This window comes from Hermetia illucens, chromosome 4, assembly GCF_905115235.1.
Source record: "Hermetia illucens chromosome 4, iHerIll2.2.curated.20191125, whole genome shotgun sequence".
In the NCBI taxonomy this organism is placed as follows: domain Eukaryota; kingdom Metazoa; phylum Arthropoda; class Insecta; order Diptera; family Stratiomyidae; genus Hermetia; species Hermetia illucens.
Genome location: NC_051852.1, coordinates 50,384,579 through 50,400,807, shown reverse-complemented (window position 1 = coordinate 50,400,807; position 16,229 = coordinate 50,384,579). Strand labels below are relative to the sequence as shown.

General features: G+C 42.5%; 2 protein-coding genes across 4 annotated transcripts in view; one reads left to right on the top strand and one right to left on the bottom strand.

The window, feature by feature from the left end:
* LOC119655179 (FMRFamide receptor) overlaps window positions 1–16,229 on the top strand; it is a 331,995-nt gene that overhangs the window by 266,227 nt on the left and 49,539 nt on the right. The window lies entirely within an intron of this gene.
* LOC119653929 lies at window positions 354–881 on the bottom strand. The gene has a single exon (XM_038059089.1). The coding sequence runs from the start codon at window positions 879–881 to the stop codon at window positions 354–356; it is 528 nt and encodes a 175-aa protein (XP_037915017.1).

Sequence of the window (16,229 nt, the reverse complement as noted above, 5' to 3'; positions counted from 1 at the left end):
TATTGTTTGTGTTGCGCTGGATGGCAAGCAAATCGATTTACCATGGTTGTTATCTCGTGATGCATATGATCAATATTTATCTAAAGGTTGTTCACTTGGGGCTAAATAAAATCTTCTTTTTAGCTACTTTCACCCTTTATCTTACCAAATTTTCATGTAGCTTTTAAGCTATATTTTCTATATTTTCCCTGGTTCTGAAAAACACTGACTGTCCTTGTGTTATATAACTAACTGGCTGGCCCTTCGAACTTTGTTCCGCCTTAGAGGCAAAAAATAACCAGATTTTTGATATTAAGTTAATTTTTTTGTTAATCAAGTATTTCAATGATTCTTAAACAGACTGCACTCTTCAGTTAAGCACCCTGTGATACACGAAATTTTTTGTTTTTCATCAGGCGCAAGAACAAACAACGCATATAGTCTTCCGACCCGTGAACATGCCACATGTAAATGAATATTGATTTTCCAGATTCATTCTGAATTATGTAGTTTAGGGCATCTACATCTTTATTCGTAGCCGCTAAAATTGCTCGCTCACTCAACCATTCAATATTTTTGTAGTTAGTAATGATGTTTGGGAATACTTTGTTGATAAGTTCGTCTTTCGATGAGACAAAGTTACAGAAATTCTGAGGAAATGAAATCAATTCGCTTGATTCGTCGACAGGTACTCGACCATTACCGATAGTCAGTAATTGCTCAGAGAAATCTTCAGGAGAGGTATCATTAGGCAATGTAACTCTCATGTTTGTTGTCAGTTGAAGTTTCTTCACATAGCGCCATAGATTCGATGATTTGAGGCAAGCGTTTATTTCGTCGGCAGCCGTTGACTTTAGAATTACTGGCAGTGTTTGGCGGAAATCGCCAGTCAGTAAAATCATTCATCATCATCAACGGCGCAACAACCGGTATCCGGTCTAGGCGTGTCTTAATGAAGAACTCCAGACATCCCGGTTTTGCGCCGAGATGTACCAATTCCATATCCCTAAAAGCTGTCTGGCGTCCTGACCTACGCCATCGCTCGATCGCAGGCAGGGTCTGCCTCGTCTTCTTTTTCTACCATAGATATTGCCCTTATGGACTTTCCGGGCCGGATCACCCTCATCCATACGGATTAAGTGACCCGCCCACCATAACCTATTGAGCCGGATTTTATCCACAACTTGACGGTCATGGTATCGCTCATAGATTTCATCGTTGTGTAGGCTACAGAATCGGCCAGCCTCCAAGTTGCCGAGGAGTACATAAGGACTGGGAAGATCATAGTCTTGTACAGTAAGAGCTTTGATCCTATGGTGAGACGTTTCGAGCGGAACAGTTTTTGTAAGCTGAAATAGACTATGTTGGCTGACAACAACCGTGTGCGGATTTCATCATCGTACCTGTTATCGGTTGTGATTTTCGACCCCAGATAGGAGAAATTATCAACGGTCTCAAAGTTGTAGTCTCCTATCTTTATTCTTCCCGTTTGACCAGTACGGTTTGATGTTGCTGGTTGGTTGGTTTTTGGTGCTAACGTTGTCACCATATACTTTGTCTTGCCTTCATTGGTGTGCAGCCCAAGATCTCGCGCCAATCGCCGCCTGCTCGATCTGGATGAAGGCCGTTTGTACGTCTCATTGCGCCTCCAAAACATCTCGAGCCATGGCGTAGATCTTCCAATGTCCGGTTAAGTGGCTTCTAATGCACCTTTTTGCGTCATTGTGCATTCGTCCTAGATGATGATTTTCGATGCTGATAAAACGTTGGCCATTGCGGAGTTTTGTTTAAATATTACATGTTGGTTCTTCAATAGTTTGAAGATTTAACGGCAATTTTAATGCTAAATGAATCGTACGGCATCCTTCTAACAATGTGGCTGTTAGTCCAGAGGAAGCAACCGCAAGTGCAATGTTGGATCTCGCACGAACAGTCGCTTAAACTACTGACATGGGGAATGTCTTACCAGTTCCACCAGGGGCATCCAGGGAATATAAACCACCATTTCCATCATTAATGTATCATAAACTTCCTTTTGTTGGGGATTCAACAGTGGTACATTCGTTTGAACTACTAAATCTAATTCCTGGTGATCATATTCACATTCCCGGTCTAATTTTCGATTAAATGCGTCATTTATTTCGCGATTTGGCGCTGGCATTCCTAACCTTCATCGTTTTCTAGTAAATTGAATTCTTCACTTGTAGCACGATATATTGGGAATATTCTACCATTAACAAACCGTAGTCACTCAAATGACGTTGGGCCACGCACATTTACCAGCAACAACCGCAAACAGAAGCATTCATCATTCTTTGGATGAACTGTATACATACGACCAAGAGCATCAGTAGAACGCACATCCGGATAATCAGGAACCGTATCGCCTTGCTTCCGTCGTTGGAAATTCTTCGATGAAGCATTCCAAAATTCGATCGTCTTGGTCGCGGCATTGTGAATGATGATTCAAAGAGCCATTCTACTCGCCACCCCCGTCTAACGGAATATTCCAGATTCGTTAACGTATCGCAGGATTTCCGTTAGTGGATGTGATGCTACCCGTCGCAATTGGAGAACATCGGCATCAAAGATCTGATGCCTGATGCGTCCATAGGCGTATTCACATAGGAAATGCTCCGTGGATTCCGCTTCCTAATTACAGGAGGGACACGTATCATCTTGGGTAATTCCCATTCTGAACACATGCACAGCTAGTGAATTATGACCTGTCAGAATGCCGACAATACTCCTGTAAGTCCTCCTGCTTTTCGACAGGATAAACTTTGCGGTACGTATGTTCGGTTCTGGCAGGAAAAGTTTGGTGTGTCAAGCAGCATTCGTTTTATAGTGACTTCATGGAAACGCGGTCGAACGGAATAAAAACTATCTTATGTCCGTCTCCTGGTTCTAAGCTACCTCTCCACCAATTTTCAGCCAAATCGCTTCAGCCGTTCTTGAGTTATAAATAGTGTAACTAACACGACTTTCTTTTATATATTATATATAGATAATAGGATGGATCCTGATTTCTGGATGGGTTTCTGATTCTTTGTTACGGAGTTCGTTGCAAGCCGCTCTCGTGGTTGCAGATGCATAATCATCTTTCTGCTTTTGGAATCGAACAATTCCGGTTGCATCATAAATTTCGAAATATGTCTATGGGCTCATCTAGGATTTTTAAAATTTCCTAACAAACGCAAAAAATGTATTTCCTTTCAAACAATCTATGTAGAACATAAATACAGGGATTTGCCTTAAGCTCTTATCGATTGGGCGGCATAGAACATTCTAAAAGGGTTTTCTCTCAATTTAAGAAGATCTAGGTAGTGTAAACATGAAAAGGACATTCTGAAAAATTTCCTGGATTACCAGTTTGCCATTCTTATGGTTTTCGTTACAAGTGGGTAGATACAAACTCAACACTGCGAAAAGCTGAGGTGGATATTTTTCTATTGTTAGATAAAAGCAATTCATGGCAAATTACCTCAATTGACGCTAAAAGTGGAAAACCCTCGGAAAATATTGTATAAAAAGTACTGCCAGAATTTTTCATCTTAGGAAGCCTTTGGTAGTGAATTATGCGTGCATGTGGGTTATATATTGGGGAACGTGCTCAGTGAAAAGAAATAATGATGATGATGAAAATCTCTTTTTCAAGTAAGACCACTGAGTGGGCCATCTGGAGACATATGTTGCGGAATAATTGAATCGTACATATTATTTACGAACTACTATACAATACACTAATCCTACTGCGAATATAGCAAGCTAATTGTAACTAAGCGCCCACAAGTGGCATATTCTTCTGCGATATTTCACCTCAATCTCATTTTCTTTTTTTGTGAAAATGAACCGAGTACCTTCTTCACCTCAAGTTGAAAGAGCAGATCATTCAGCTATTATACTCTGAAATAAAGGGTTGTCATTGTATTTATGTCTCGTGCTCACTCTTTTGTGGACTATAAAGCATCTGACCATTTTCTTCTTAATATTGTTCCTTTTTAAGGTTTTGTGTAAAACAAAACCTTATTAAAATCGATTCACTGTCTGTCTGTCTGTCACACGCACTTTTCTCCCAGACGGCTAAACCCATCCGAACGAAATTTGGTGGACAGAACTATCCAATCCCACGCATACAGCGAGTGGCATAAATTTAGGTGAAGTTTAAAGGGGGCTCCCCATACATGCAAAGCGGGGATGCAAACATTTTTTTCACCGGATATACTCGTTTGAGGTATCAAATGAAAGGTCTCCAATAGTACTCTCGCAGCTGATATTAGATTTATCGCGAATTGCAAATTCCGCGAGTGAGGAGTCAAAATGTACGCACTTAAAGTGAGACAGGACCCATTTTCGGAAACTAGTCAACCTAAAAATCCGAAAAAAAAACCGCGGTGGTGCGCTTAGATGAAATCTAGGCCTCAAAATATGTCCCATTCCGATATCTGCTCAACTAAACTTACTAATAGTATATTACCAACTTTTAGATATTCATCCTAGGACTTCCAAATTTACCAAGCATAGAGGTCAATATTTTGTATATACGTGCTAAATTTCATGGAAATCTGGCCATTAACGCCAAGGTTATAGCAGTTCAAACTTAGCAATTTCTACTCCTCTCCAGCCCTTTTTAAGGTTTTGTGGAAAATACTTATGTGAAATCTAAGCCTCGAGAGATGTCCCAAACCGATACCGGCTTAAATAAACTTACTAATGGTATATTACCAATTTTTGAGAAGTTAACTGAAAAAACCTTATTAAAATCGGTTCAATGTCTGTCTGTCTGTCTGTCTTTTTTTTTTTTTCTGAGAAGGTGGAAATTTTCAAAAGACACTGTTCTGGACACACCAGCGTGTGGGATTTTTACCCCCTAAAACCACCCCCGACTCCCTCCCTGCCCCGCGGGACCACGATAAGGTATTACATTACGGGGCGGAGTCAGCCCACTCTAGCTTAATCCCATTTTTTCTATACGCGGCGCACGTGACCGCGCTTTTCTCCTTTCCTCTGCCTTTCGCAATTTATCTTGAATAGATGCGACCATGGAGTTGACCGCATCCCAATTCTCTTGATGTGCTAGCATTTTCGGCACCAGATTTTCTGGTACAACACCTCTCCTAGAGTCTAGATTCCTAGATTCTCCTTATAGATTCTCCTCTCCTCTAGATTCCTCCTTTCTTCCACAAATCTCGAACAGTGGAAGAATAAATGCTCTGGGTCCTCTGGGACTCCCTCACAATTTGGACAGTCGGGTGATGCCTCCAATTTAAACCTGTGAATATATTGGAGATATCCTCCATGTCGCGTGAGAAACTGGGTGAGATTATAATTAATCTCACCGTGTCGTCTCTCCAACCACTCCTTGATGGCAGGAATGAGCCTGTGAGTCCACCGACCCTTCCCCGAGTGTTCCCACCGCTCTTGTCATCTATTTATGGATCTCTCCCTCCCAGCGTTCTTCGTCTGCTATAAGGGAGAGATTGGCTTCGCATGGTATATATTCGCCATCTCATCTGCCAAGATGTCAATCGGCATCATTCCAGAAATGACGAATGCTGCGTCATCTGAGACAGTCCTGAAGGCAGAGCATACCCTCAGAGCTGTCCTCCTGTAGACTGCATTCAGTTTGCTAGTATTAACTCGCATCCGCAATGCCTCGCTCCAAACTGGGGTCGCATAGAGCATGATTGAGGTCACCACCCTGGCTATAAGCAACCTACAGGTATGCCGTGGCCCTCCCACATTCAGCATCATCAGTGGATGATTTATCACAAACAAACTGTGCGTGTTGCTTATAGCTGAGCTTCCTGTCTATCACCACCCCCAAGTATTTGATGGTCGGCTTGGAAGTGATGATATGATTCCCGATTCTAAGACAGGCGTAATTTCTCTTCCGGCGCTTCGTGATGAGGACCGCTTCTGTTTTTCCTCCGCAAGCGTCAGACCAGAGCTCTCCAACCAGCATTTGACAGCACTGATTGCCTGGCTTGAGTATAACTCAGCATCTTCGAGATGCTTTGCGACAACAACCAGTGCTATGTCGTCAACGTAACCCACCACTGTGGCTTCCTCCGAAAGGGGAAGATTAAGTACATCGTTGTACATAATGTTCCACAGTAGTGGGCCCAATACGGAGCCCTGTGGTACACCCGCAGAAACAACGCACTCCTGCGGTCCGTCATCAGTGTCATACCAGAGCCTCCTTTCAGTTAAGTAACTATCGACGATAGCAGCGAGATAGGCGGGAATACCAACCTTCGCTAGGGATTTGCGTATTAGATTCCAATTGGCCGAATTGAATGCACTTTTCACGTCCAGGGTTACTACCACACAATATCTGCTGGTACTACCTTTCCGTGAATTGCATCTTCGGCCAAACCAGTAACCAATTTGATGGCATCAATGGTTGATCTGGCTTTTCGGAACCCCTACTGCCGATCTGAAAGGCCGCCCTGGCTCTCAACAACCGGGAGTAATCTATTATAGATTACCCGCTCTAACATTTTCCCCACCGTGTCCAAAAGACATATGGGTCGGTATGACGATGCTTCACCTGGAGGTTTACCAGGCTTAGGCAGAAGTACCAACTTCTGTCGCTTCCAAGCCGCCGGAAATATTCCTTCGGACATGCACTCTTCGAACAACTCAGTGAACATGTCCGGCCTGGATTTCACGGCAGTCTTAAGGGTCTTGTTCTGTACTCCGTCCAGGCCCGGCGCTTTATTGTCTCCTATTCTGCCGCAGATCTCCAGCAGTTCGTCTCTGGTGACTGGAGGAATTGCCGTCACATTCAGAGGTGGTTGGAATGTGTCGGTGCTCTCCTCATACTGGGGGAATAACCCCTGGATGATTTTCAGCAAGAGGGTGGGACACGTGTTCTGCGGAGAGGAGCGGCCCCTGAATCGTCCCATCACTATTCGATGAGCACTCCCCCACGGGTTTATGTCCGCTTCTGAGCAGAGCTCCTTAAAGCATTTCGTCTTGCTTCGCTGGATGACGAGCTTGAGGGTTTTGCGGGCTGCCTTATAGGCGCACTCTTTCTGCCCCTGATCGACTCTACCTACCGCCCTCTGAGCTGCTCTTCTGGCTCGGTGGCAGGCTGATCGAAGAGCGGTCAGTTCATGATTTCATCAGTCTGTCTGTCTGTCTGCCACAGCCACTTTTCTCAGAAACGGCTATATCGATTGACGCAAAATTGGGTGAAAAGGTGGGAACTGTGGACCCCCAGACATGCAGTGAGTGGTATCCTTCTACGTTGAGATTTAGGAGGTCCCCATACATGTGAAAGGAGGGTGTAAAATTTTTGTTCACCAAATATAGTCATGTGGGGTATCAAATGAAAGGTCTCGATTAGTACTTTTCGAAGCCGGTCTTAGTTTTAAGATTTGTTAAAAACGCGGGGAGTGGGAGGGGTGCAAAGTGATGATTTCTTTAACGGACCCATTCTCAGAAACTACTCAACCGAAAAATCTGAAAAAAATCATGAAGCTGCCTCTATATAGTGCCCAAGCCTCCAAATAGTCTCCATATTGATATCTGTTCAAATAAAGTTAATAATAGTATTATATTACCAAATTTTTGGGAAAATTGAGTAAAACCCCCCTTAAGTTTATTGTCTTTACCGTGTAAATTTACAACCCCAAGTACTAAATCGGATATGCTAAATGCATATTCTTAACAGGCTACACACAAATGGGATAGTTCTACACTCAAATATACTCACAAAAGAAGCAAACAAAACCTTTCATACCTGAAGCGCCCAGCTTCCGGTTTCCCGACTTGTTTATATCTGTTGTAGGTTAAATTCTTCGCATTTGCTAATAATATTAAACTGAGAGTGTGAAGCGTAGGATGTCATCAATAGAGGACTCTCCATCAAATGATTTATTTAAATCGCTTTCTAAAAACTAGAGGGCAGTGAAATTTTTAATTATGTGACACGGAGCTCTCATGCACTCGTCGTTCCTCACATCTTCTTTTTTTTCTTCAGCCTTTGTCCCATTCACGAGCGCGGTCGGCTCGTCGTGGTCGGTTTCGCGATTTTATTCTATTAAACGCCTGATCTGGATGTAATTGCGAGGCTTTTAAATCCCCATCCAGCGTATCAAACCACGGTTGTTTCGACGACCTTTTGGTCGCTTACCGTTGACTTCGATGTTCAGACCAATATTGGCAAGTGAATTCTCGTTAGCGCGAATTACGTGACCATACCATCGAAAACGTCTCACTCGCAGTTTTTTCACGATCGGTGCAACCCCATATCGATCGAGGATATCCTTATTTCGGGCGTGATCAAAACGTGTTACGCCACCAGTGCAATGCAACATCTTCGTCTCCATTACCGCAAGACGCCTTTCATAGTCTTTTATAGTCGGCCAACGCTCAGACGGAGCGGCAGACGGACGACATTGCGGTAAATTTTAGATTTGAAACGTGTGCTGATACGTTGATCACAAAAACACCAGTTGTGGAATGCCACTTCATCCAGGTCGCAATAATGCGTGGAGCAATTTCATAACGCAGTTCTCCATTGGCTGACAACATTGACCCGAGATATTTAATTTGCTCAATTCTGGGCAGGTTATTGAAGCTAACAGCACTGAGTAATTTAAATATTTCGAGACAATGCTGTCAGCTAATGGAGAACTGCGTTATGCTTCTCACATAGGGGAATACAAAACCTTTTATAACTGAAGCGTCAAGGTTCCGGTTTCCCGACTTGTTTTGCTTACTTTTAGATTGGACAACCCTACAGCTTTATTATTATCAGACTTGGTGGTGTCCAAGCGATAAACCTACAGCAGCGGGACTGCATAAAAGCGAACACAAACGTCAATAACCAAGCAAGATTTGAAATTGCGGCATTACAACCGAAGGGCTGCCACTCAACCGACTCAGCCATCGTATTGTCATCAATACTGTGCGATAGCCAAAGCAAGTTACTCTTTTAACCGGCGTTATAAACCTTTTCCATTATTCAAGGGGTTCTAAATTCGCCATCCATCGTTTGAAAAAATTGTTTTTTTCGGTCAGGTTTTGGATAATTTCAACAACAGTTCAATAACTGGAATGGTTAGGACAATCTTTTGCAGCGAGTTATCAGGACAGTTTTCGTGTATGCTACAAACTCTGAACACGCCTCATTTGCATGTATGCATCAATCGTGAATATTTTCATTTCAGACATGATTATGGTCCGCTGTATCACTGATACCGTAAAGAAAAAAAAATTATTTTTTAAATGCCGAATAATCGAGACCAGTTGTTCTCTTCCTCAGTGAGTTTTTGTCTAGACAAAGAAAAAGAAGAATAAAAACCCATTATTTGGCATTTAAAAAATAAAATTTGTTTTTTTTTCATTATAAAATAAGCCGAAAAAACAACTCAAATAATCGAAGAAAAAACACTGATACAACGTAATGCCTTGGTGTCCATTAGCACGAGGTGATACTCATATTTTGGTGGTCGACCAACATTCGAAACCATGAAGAGCAACAGGGCGGGCGAAATTGCAGTAGATTTTGAATTCAAGATATTTGTTGATACCAAAATTTAAAAAAAGGCAGTTTTATGATGGCAGCTCCCAATATTGATCGAAATAGTGCCAGTTTCATTAAGGTCCCTTGTCATAAGAGCGCGGGGCTGTAACTCTTCCTGAGCCCTAATCTAAACCAGCATCATATAAGTATGCGTAAATGTTTTAATGTGAAAAGTGTCGGGTGGCTCGATTCCCGATCACTAATATATATATGTGTGAGGGTAGCCATTTATACGTATCTTTTTCTTCAAGACACTTCCTTTTTAAGAAAAAAAATGCAGACGTTGCTGTAAAATATAGCACTAATGGATCAAAGGGATTGAAAGGGAACTTTTTCGACCCCATCATGTTCTTAGTATCTATTTATTTTTAGGAAAGTATTTATTTATCAAAGATATTAGCTGTTATTGCACACAGTTCTTTGCCATTTTGCTGATAATGAAATAAACTTATCACTACAGAAGTCCCTCTCAATCCTAGAATATTCAAGTGCGGCTAAGGCGCACATATAATTTTCAGTAGACGTTGTCGTGGAGGACCTTATCATCCCGAGCCATGGTAGACGCAGACGGGTTTCTTGCCTGGACAGAGGTGATGTAACGTTCGACGAGTAGCCGAATCGGCTCGCAGATGTTAAGTGCTCCTTGATATAGTTCACAGTACACGACATGGCGACCACAAGTTTCTCAAGGATAAAACGCTGGCCACTTGGCAAATTTATAACAATGCCGGTAAGCAAAGGAAGCGATCGCTGATACCGAGCCTTCCATTACAAAGATCTTTACGATAAATTGGACATTCAAGATGCTGAGAGAGATCTGTATCAACTTGTCAAAAGCCGATTCTCACCGGATATCGAACAATTCTGTTGCATTAATAACATGAACGGTACGTTGTTTACCGTTTGATGAGCCGCGAAAAATATATGAATCTTTGAGTTCACCAGGATGGTTTTTGGACTGTGCAATGCCGCACAAACATTCGAGAGATCCAAACCTAAATTTTGGTTTCATTTACATGGATGATGGTGTGGTCGCTTCCTCTGCGGAACTTTGAAAGTTGCAAATTCTTCAAAGTGCGACTTCTCGGTCACAATAATTCCCCTGATGGCATCCAACCGGACCCGGACGAGGTGCAAGCAATTGCGAGCTTCCAGCTTCCCAAAACTGTCAAGGATCTGAGAACGTTCTTGAGCGTGCTTCTTGCTCAAGACCGCCCACCATCAATCGATCGTTAACAATTATCTTTCCTGGCCGAAAACCAAAGACATCCGACTGATTTAATGGTTCACAGCAGCTGTCCACGCATTTGAGTCAACCAAAAAACAGCAGGTAGACGCCAAGCTGGCATTTCCTCAACAAAATGCACCTCTCGCCGTTTTCGTCGATGCCTCAGACATTGCCATAGGTACTGCTTTTCACCAAAAGGCTTCTTCTCAAAATAGTTAAACTCCGCCCAACGGAACTACAGTTTCGACTATGGTGAGTTATTAGCCCCGCAACTCGCAAAGGAATACTTTCGCTATTCCCTAGAAGGTAGGCCTTCCTTTTACATTTGCCTGAAAGCAGAAACCCGACAAAGCGTTTCCTCGTCAACTCAAGCACCTGAGCTTCACAAGCCAGTTCACATCTGACATACAACACGTGTCTAGAGAAGACAACCTAGTTGCTAACGCTCCGTCGCGCATTGACAACCCGGCAATCGCGGAGGCGTAGAAGGACGAGCAGTTCTTCAGAGCCTGAGAAATAATTCCAAATACACTTCCAGGGAGTTCCCCATTTTGGGTTCGACCTCTGCATTATACTGCAAGACCTCAGACAAGGGACCAAGGCCACATATTCCGGCCGCTTTTCGCAAGCGAGTATTTAGCGCAGTTCAAGATCTGGCGCACCCTGGCATCCGGACAACGAACCAGTTAATCACTAAGAAAAATTTCTGGCCGTCCACGAACAAGGACATCAATTCTTGTGCCATACAATGTGCCACTGCATAAGTTTGACCGCAGTGGAATGCTAGAGTGGCACGCTCTTAAAGCGCTGGGTCCGGTTATATTCTAGCGATGAGGCTGCACCGCTAGATCTGACCGCGAGGCTGCTTTCTTCATCAGATGTAGATAAAATTAACGATTTAATAAACGAAATTATCTCTTTCACAAATAAGATTAACCCTTTAGCAAATGAACTTGACGACTTCACTCGCGATCAAACTCAAATCTAGCTCTTGCCACGAAATATCACTGAAGGTTGTCTAGTGCCAGGAGAATATGTTTTTGACTCGGATATTTGCAAATGACACTCCCTGTGAGAGTTTCATGGCAGTTATCGTTACCCCGCTACCACTTAAATGCGGCAGATGTGTTACATAGACATCGAATCCTCTGGTATGAAGGCTGAGCCTTTGATCTGTATAAGCCAACACTGCGTTTCAACTCACGTTTGTGGTTTTAAATTAATCTGCTGAAGAGGGCCGCTGGATCACATATGCTATATGGCGGGTACTTTCGTTAAGACCCCAGAACTCTCTCTCTCTCTCTCTCTCTCTTTTCTAACTGAAAAATTACTCCAATTTTTCTCGAATTCTGAATTTGATAGCTGTTTTCACTTGATCGTCTGGGGTGTAATAATTACTCATGAGTTCTCTGGAATAGGAGAACAAAGTAATAATCGCAAAGCCCAAGATTGAAAAATGAGCAGGGCAGGCCCAGGGGGATGGAAAGGGGTGATTTCCCCGAGCCCTGAGTATTCTCGGGGGCCCCGAATAAAAATATCAATGCGAAAAAGGGATAATAGGCGTGCCGGTATAATTTTCTTTCCAGACCCGTATATCCTGTAACTACTGAAAAAAAATTACCTTTCCCTTCGTTCGTGAATTACAAGTTTTATATTGAACTTTGTCGCCTGAAGAGAAGACGGATTCCGGCCGTATCTTTTCTCTGGCGGATCGCAATAATAAACCCATGATTACTCCTCCGTCATATTATCCAAAGGAAAGTCATCGTTGGAATTCCGCAAAACACTGCTCGAAGAATTCCAATTGGTACTATTTGCTTGTCTATCTGAGAGGCAGTGGTACCCGTGGTGGATTCAAGAATCAAGCAGACATTTTTATTCCAATCGTTATCAGTGGCAGTGATCGCTCGTTTACATCGTTTCTCATTGGTAAATATAACCTTTTTAGACTCAAAATCAACAACAGCAACAGCAACATTGTCACCATAAATATCCTTTAGATGACAATCAATTATAGTAGGAATCAAGTATGTATACATCACTTTTAAACCCACTCTAGTATCTTTCTTTGTATCAACCTATCTTCAATATTTAAGGAGAACTTTCGTTTCAACCCAATAAAAAGACTGAAAGAAACTCACAAACATTTTTCAGTATTTTCGGATTTCAAGGAGAGATCTTACTTGCAATAGATAGGTAGGTGAATTTGTAAATTAAATTTTAAATTCACTCTACAGAGCAAAAGTACTAAGTAAGTAAGTAAGTAAGTAAGTTAAGGGGGTCATCCCGTGTGAAGGCGGTTTTTAAGGTTTTGTGTAAACACAAAACCTTATTAAAATCGGTTTACTGTCTGTCTGTCCGTCTGTCCTTTTTTTTTTCGGCGTTGGAAGGTGGAAAGGTTCAAAACCTACTGCTGGCTCCTGCCACGCAGTTATGTGAGACTTCTACTCACTAAAACCACCTCCTTCTCATTCCACTCTCCCCACGGAACTCCTATCAAGTATTGCATCGCGGGGCTGGATCAGCTTTTAACTGCGGCTCATTATGGTTCACTCCCTTCCTTGTTTTCGTCGTAGTTCTTCCTGCCTAAGCTGTTGGTGAATAGCTTGCAGTTCCCTTACAACCTGGTTCCAGGCATCCGTTGACTCCAGCATAAACTCCACAATGTTTTCGGGTGTTAAACGCCTGTCTGCGACCGCTTCCATTCTTGTTCGGTGCGCGGTGAACCTGGGGCAATCAAATATGACATGCTCTGCATTCTCAGCCACGTTACCACATCTTGGGCAGCATGGTGATTCGTCGTGACCAAATCGATGTAAATAAGCACGATAACCACCATGTCCACTCAAGAATTGTGTTAACTCGTAGCTTAATTCCCCATGGTTTCGTTCAAAGCATCTCCGAATATTCGGAATGATGCGGTATGTCCAACGACCAGTTTGGGACTCGTCCCATCGCTGTTGCCACCGTTCGATAGATTCCCACCGTGCCAGCTGCCGTCGAAATGCGCTAGACTCTCCAGCTGCATACGTTTTGCCGTAGAGTTGCCGACTTTCCTTCGCCAAGATGTCTATGGGGAGCATCCCTGCTAGTACATATGCCGCTTCTCCTGATGTTGTCCGATATGCACTGCATACCCGTAGTGCACTTAACCGATACGCCATTCCCAATTTTCGGCAGTTCACTTTGTTATTCAGAGCAGTTGCACAAACTGGAGCTGCGTAGAGTAGCACGGAGCTGACTACCCTGGAGAGCAGAAGACGTCGACTTTGTCTTGGCCCACCAATGTTCGGTAGTATCCTCGAGATCGTTGTAGCGATGGAAGACGCTTTAGTTGCGGCGTACTCAATGTGTCTTTTGAAGTTGAGTCTTCTGTCAATAATTACTCCCAAGTATTTGAGCGATGGTTGGGAGTAAATTGTTTTTCCGCCAACTTTGATTTTCACAGTTGTGTTCTTTCTTCTCTTGCTAATGAGAACTACTTCTGTTTTATGCTCGGCAAGTGAAAGGCTAGAATTTCTCAACCAGGAATTGATCTCCCATATCGCTTCATTTGCATAGATCTCGATCTCGTCTTGGTGCTTTGCGACCACCATTATTCCGATATCATCGGCGAAGCCAATAGTTGTCACGTTGTCCGGTAGGCGTAGCGTCAACACTCCATCGTACATAACTAGCCACAGCAAGGGACCCAGGACAGAACCCTGTGGCACTCCGCAAGTTGTCGGGAATATTTTTAGCCCATCGTCCGAGTCGCAGTAAAGTCTTCTCCCAAGGAGAAACTCGACCACAATGCGTACAATGTACTTCGGGGCTTGTATCTTTTCGAGTGCCTCGATGATTTTTTTCCATTTTGCACTATTGAACGCATTTTTTACGTCGAGGGTTATTACTGCACAGCATTTTCCTTCTTCTATTGCAGCCTGAGCCAAGCCAGTCAGCATGCTGATTGCGTCGACAGTTGATTTTGCCTTACGAAATCCGAATTGTTTATCGGAAAGGCCTCCTTCCTTTTCCGCAACAGCGAGCAGTCTGTTATATATTACTCGTTCAAATAGCTTGCCGTCTGTCTGTCTGTCTGTCTGTCTGTCCGTCACACGCATTTTTCTCGGAAATGGTTGCAGCGATTGACACCAAATTTGGTAGAAATGTGGGAACTGTGAACGCTCACGCATACAGCGAGTTACATCCTTTTGCGATGAATTTAAGGGGGGGTCCCCATACATTCAAAAGAGGGGTGTAAATTTTTTTTTCATCAAATATAGTCATGTGGGGTATCAAATTAAAGGCCTCGGTTAGTACTTTTCGAAGCCGGTGTTAGTTTTGACATTTGTTGGAAAGGTGGGGAGTGCGGAGGATTGAAAGTGATCATTCCTTTAAGAGGGTCATTCTCAGAAACTACCAAACCCAAAAATCTGAAAAAAATCAGGAGGCTGCCACTATATGGTGCCTGGGCTCCGAAATACCTTCCATACTGATATCTGTACAAATAAAGTTAATAATAGTATATTACTATAATTTTTAGTAATTGACTGCAAAACCTCCCTTAAGTTCATCCTACCACCACGAAATATAGGGTATAACATAGAGCAGGATCTCACCAAGTTTGGTGGAAATCGCACTATTACTAACAAAGTTATAATACGTCAAAGTTGTTGCTTCTTTGCAAATTCAAGACTATGAATCTCAGTATCATCCGAAAGTGGATATTCTCACATAATATATGCATATATTACGTGCTACATACTAAGAAATACACAAAACCTTTCGTACCTGAAGCGTCCAGCTTCCGGTTTCGCGACTTGTTTTCGCTTGTTTAAGAAATTTTTTGTGAAGAACTGGATAAAGTTACAAATACGATTTTTTTACCATAGATTTATTAATATCTTGAGCATGCATAGTAGTTTTCCAGCCGGATCGCATAGTTCGTTATTGAAATACAGATCAACTTATACACCCATCTCCAAAAAAAGGTGTTTTTCTGCTGCCACGGTAAAGGGCACTGTACTCATTGTAAAGCAAAAATGTGAACGGCATTTTAATGTGCGGACTTAACCGCAGTCCGCAAACTAGGATTATTAAAAAATATTAAAAGTTAAATTTTTGGTGCCCTGTTAAACTTTTTTTTTGTCAATTTTGGTGTTTTTTCAATAAGTCGTGAAAATTTCAAAGAATTTAGTTGGATAGATTTTGGGCTATGGTGGCAGCCGATTTTCAACATGCGGTTTCGAGAAAAACGCATTCAAAAAGTAGAATGTGGTTTTTAGCCATAAAACCTTAAATAACCATTAATCTGCTATACCTAATCCATAAACATTAGGTTTCTTGAAGAAACACATGTACAGCCTTGGCTTCAATTTTTGTCCTTCTAGCAAAGTCATTCGGACCGAAAAATACGAGCTTTATTACGGCAATCGACATAAACTTGGCATGTGACATTTTACCTGTTTAACACTGTAATTTTCGAACGACTCCGAATATCAA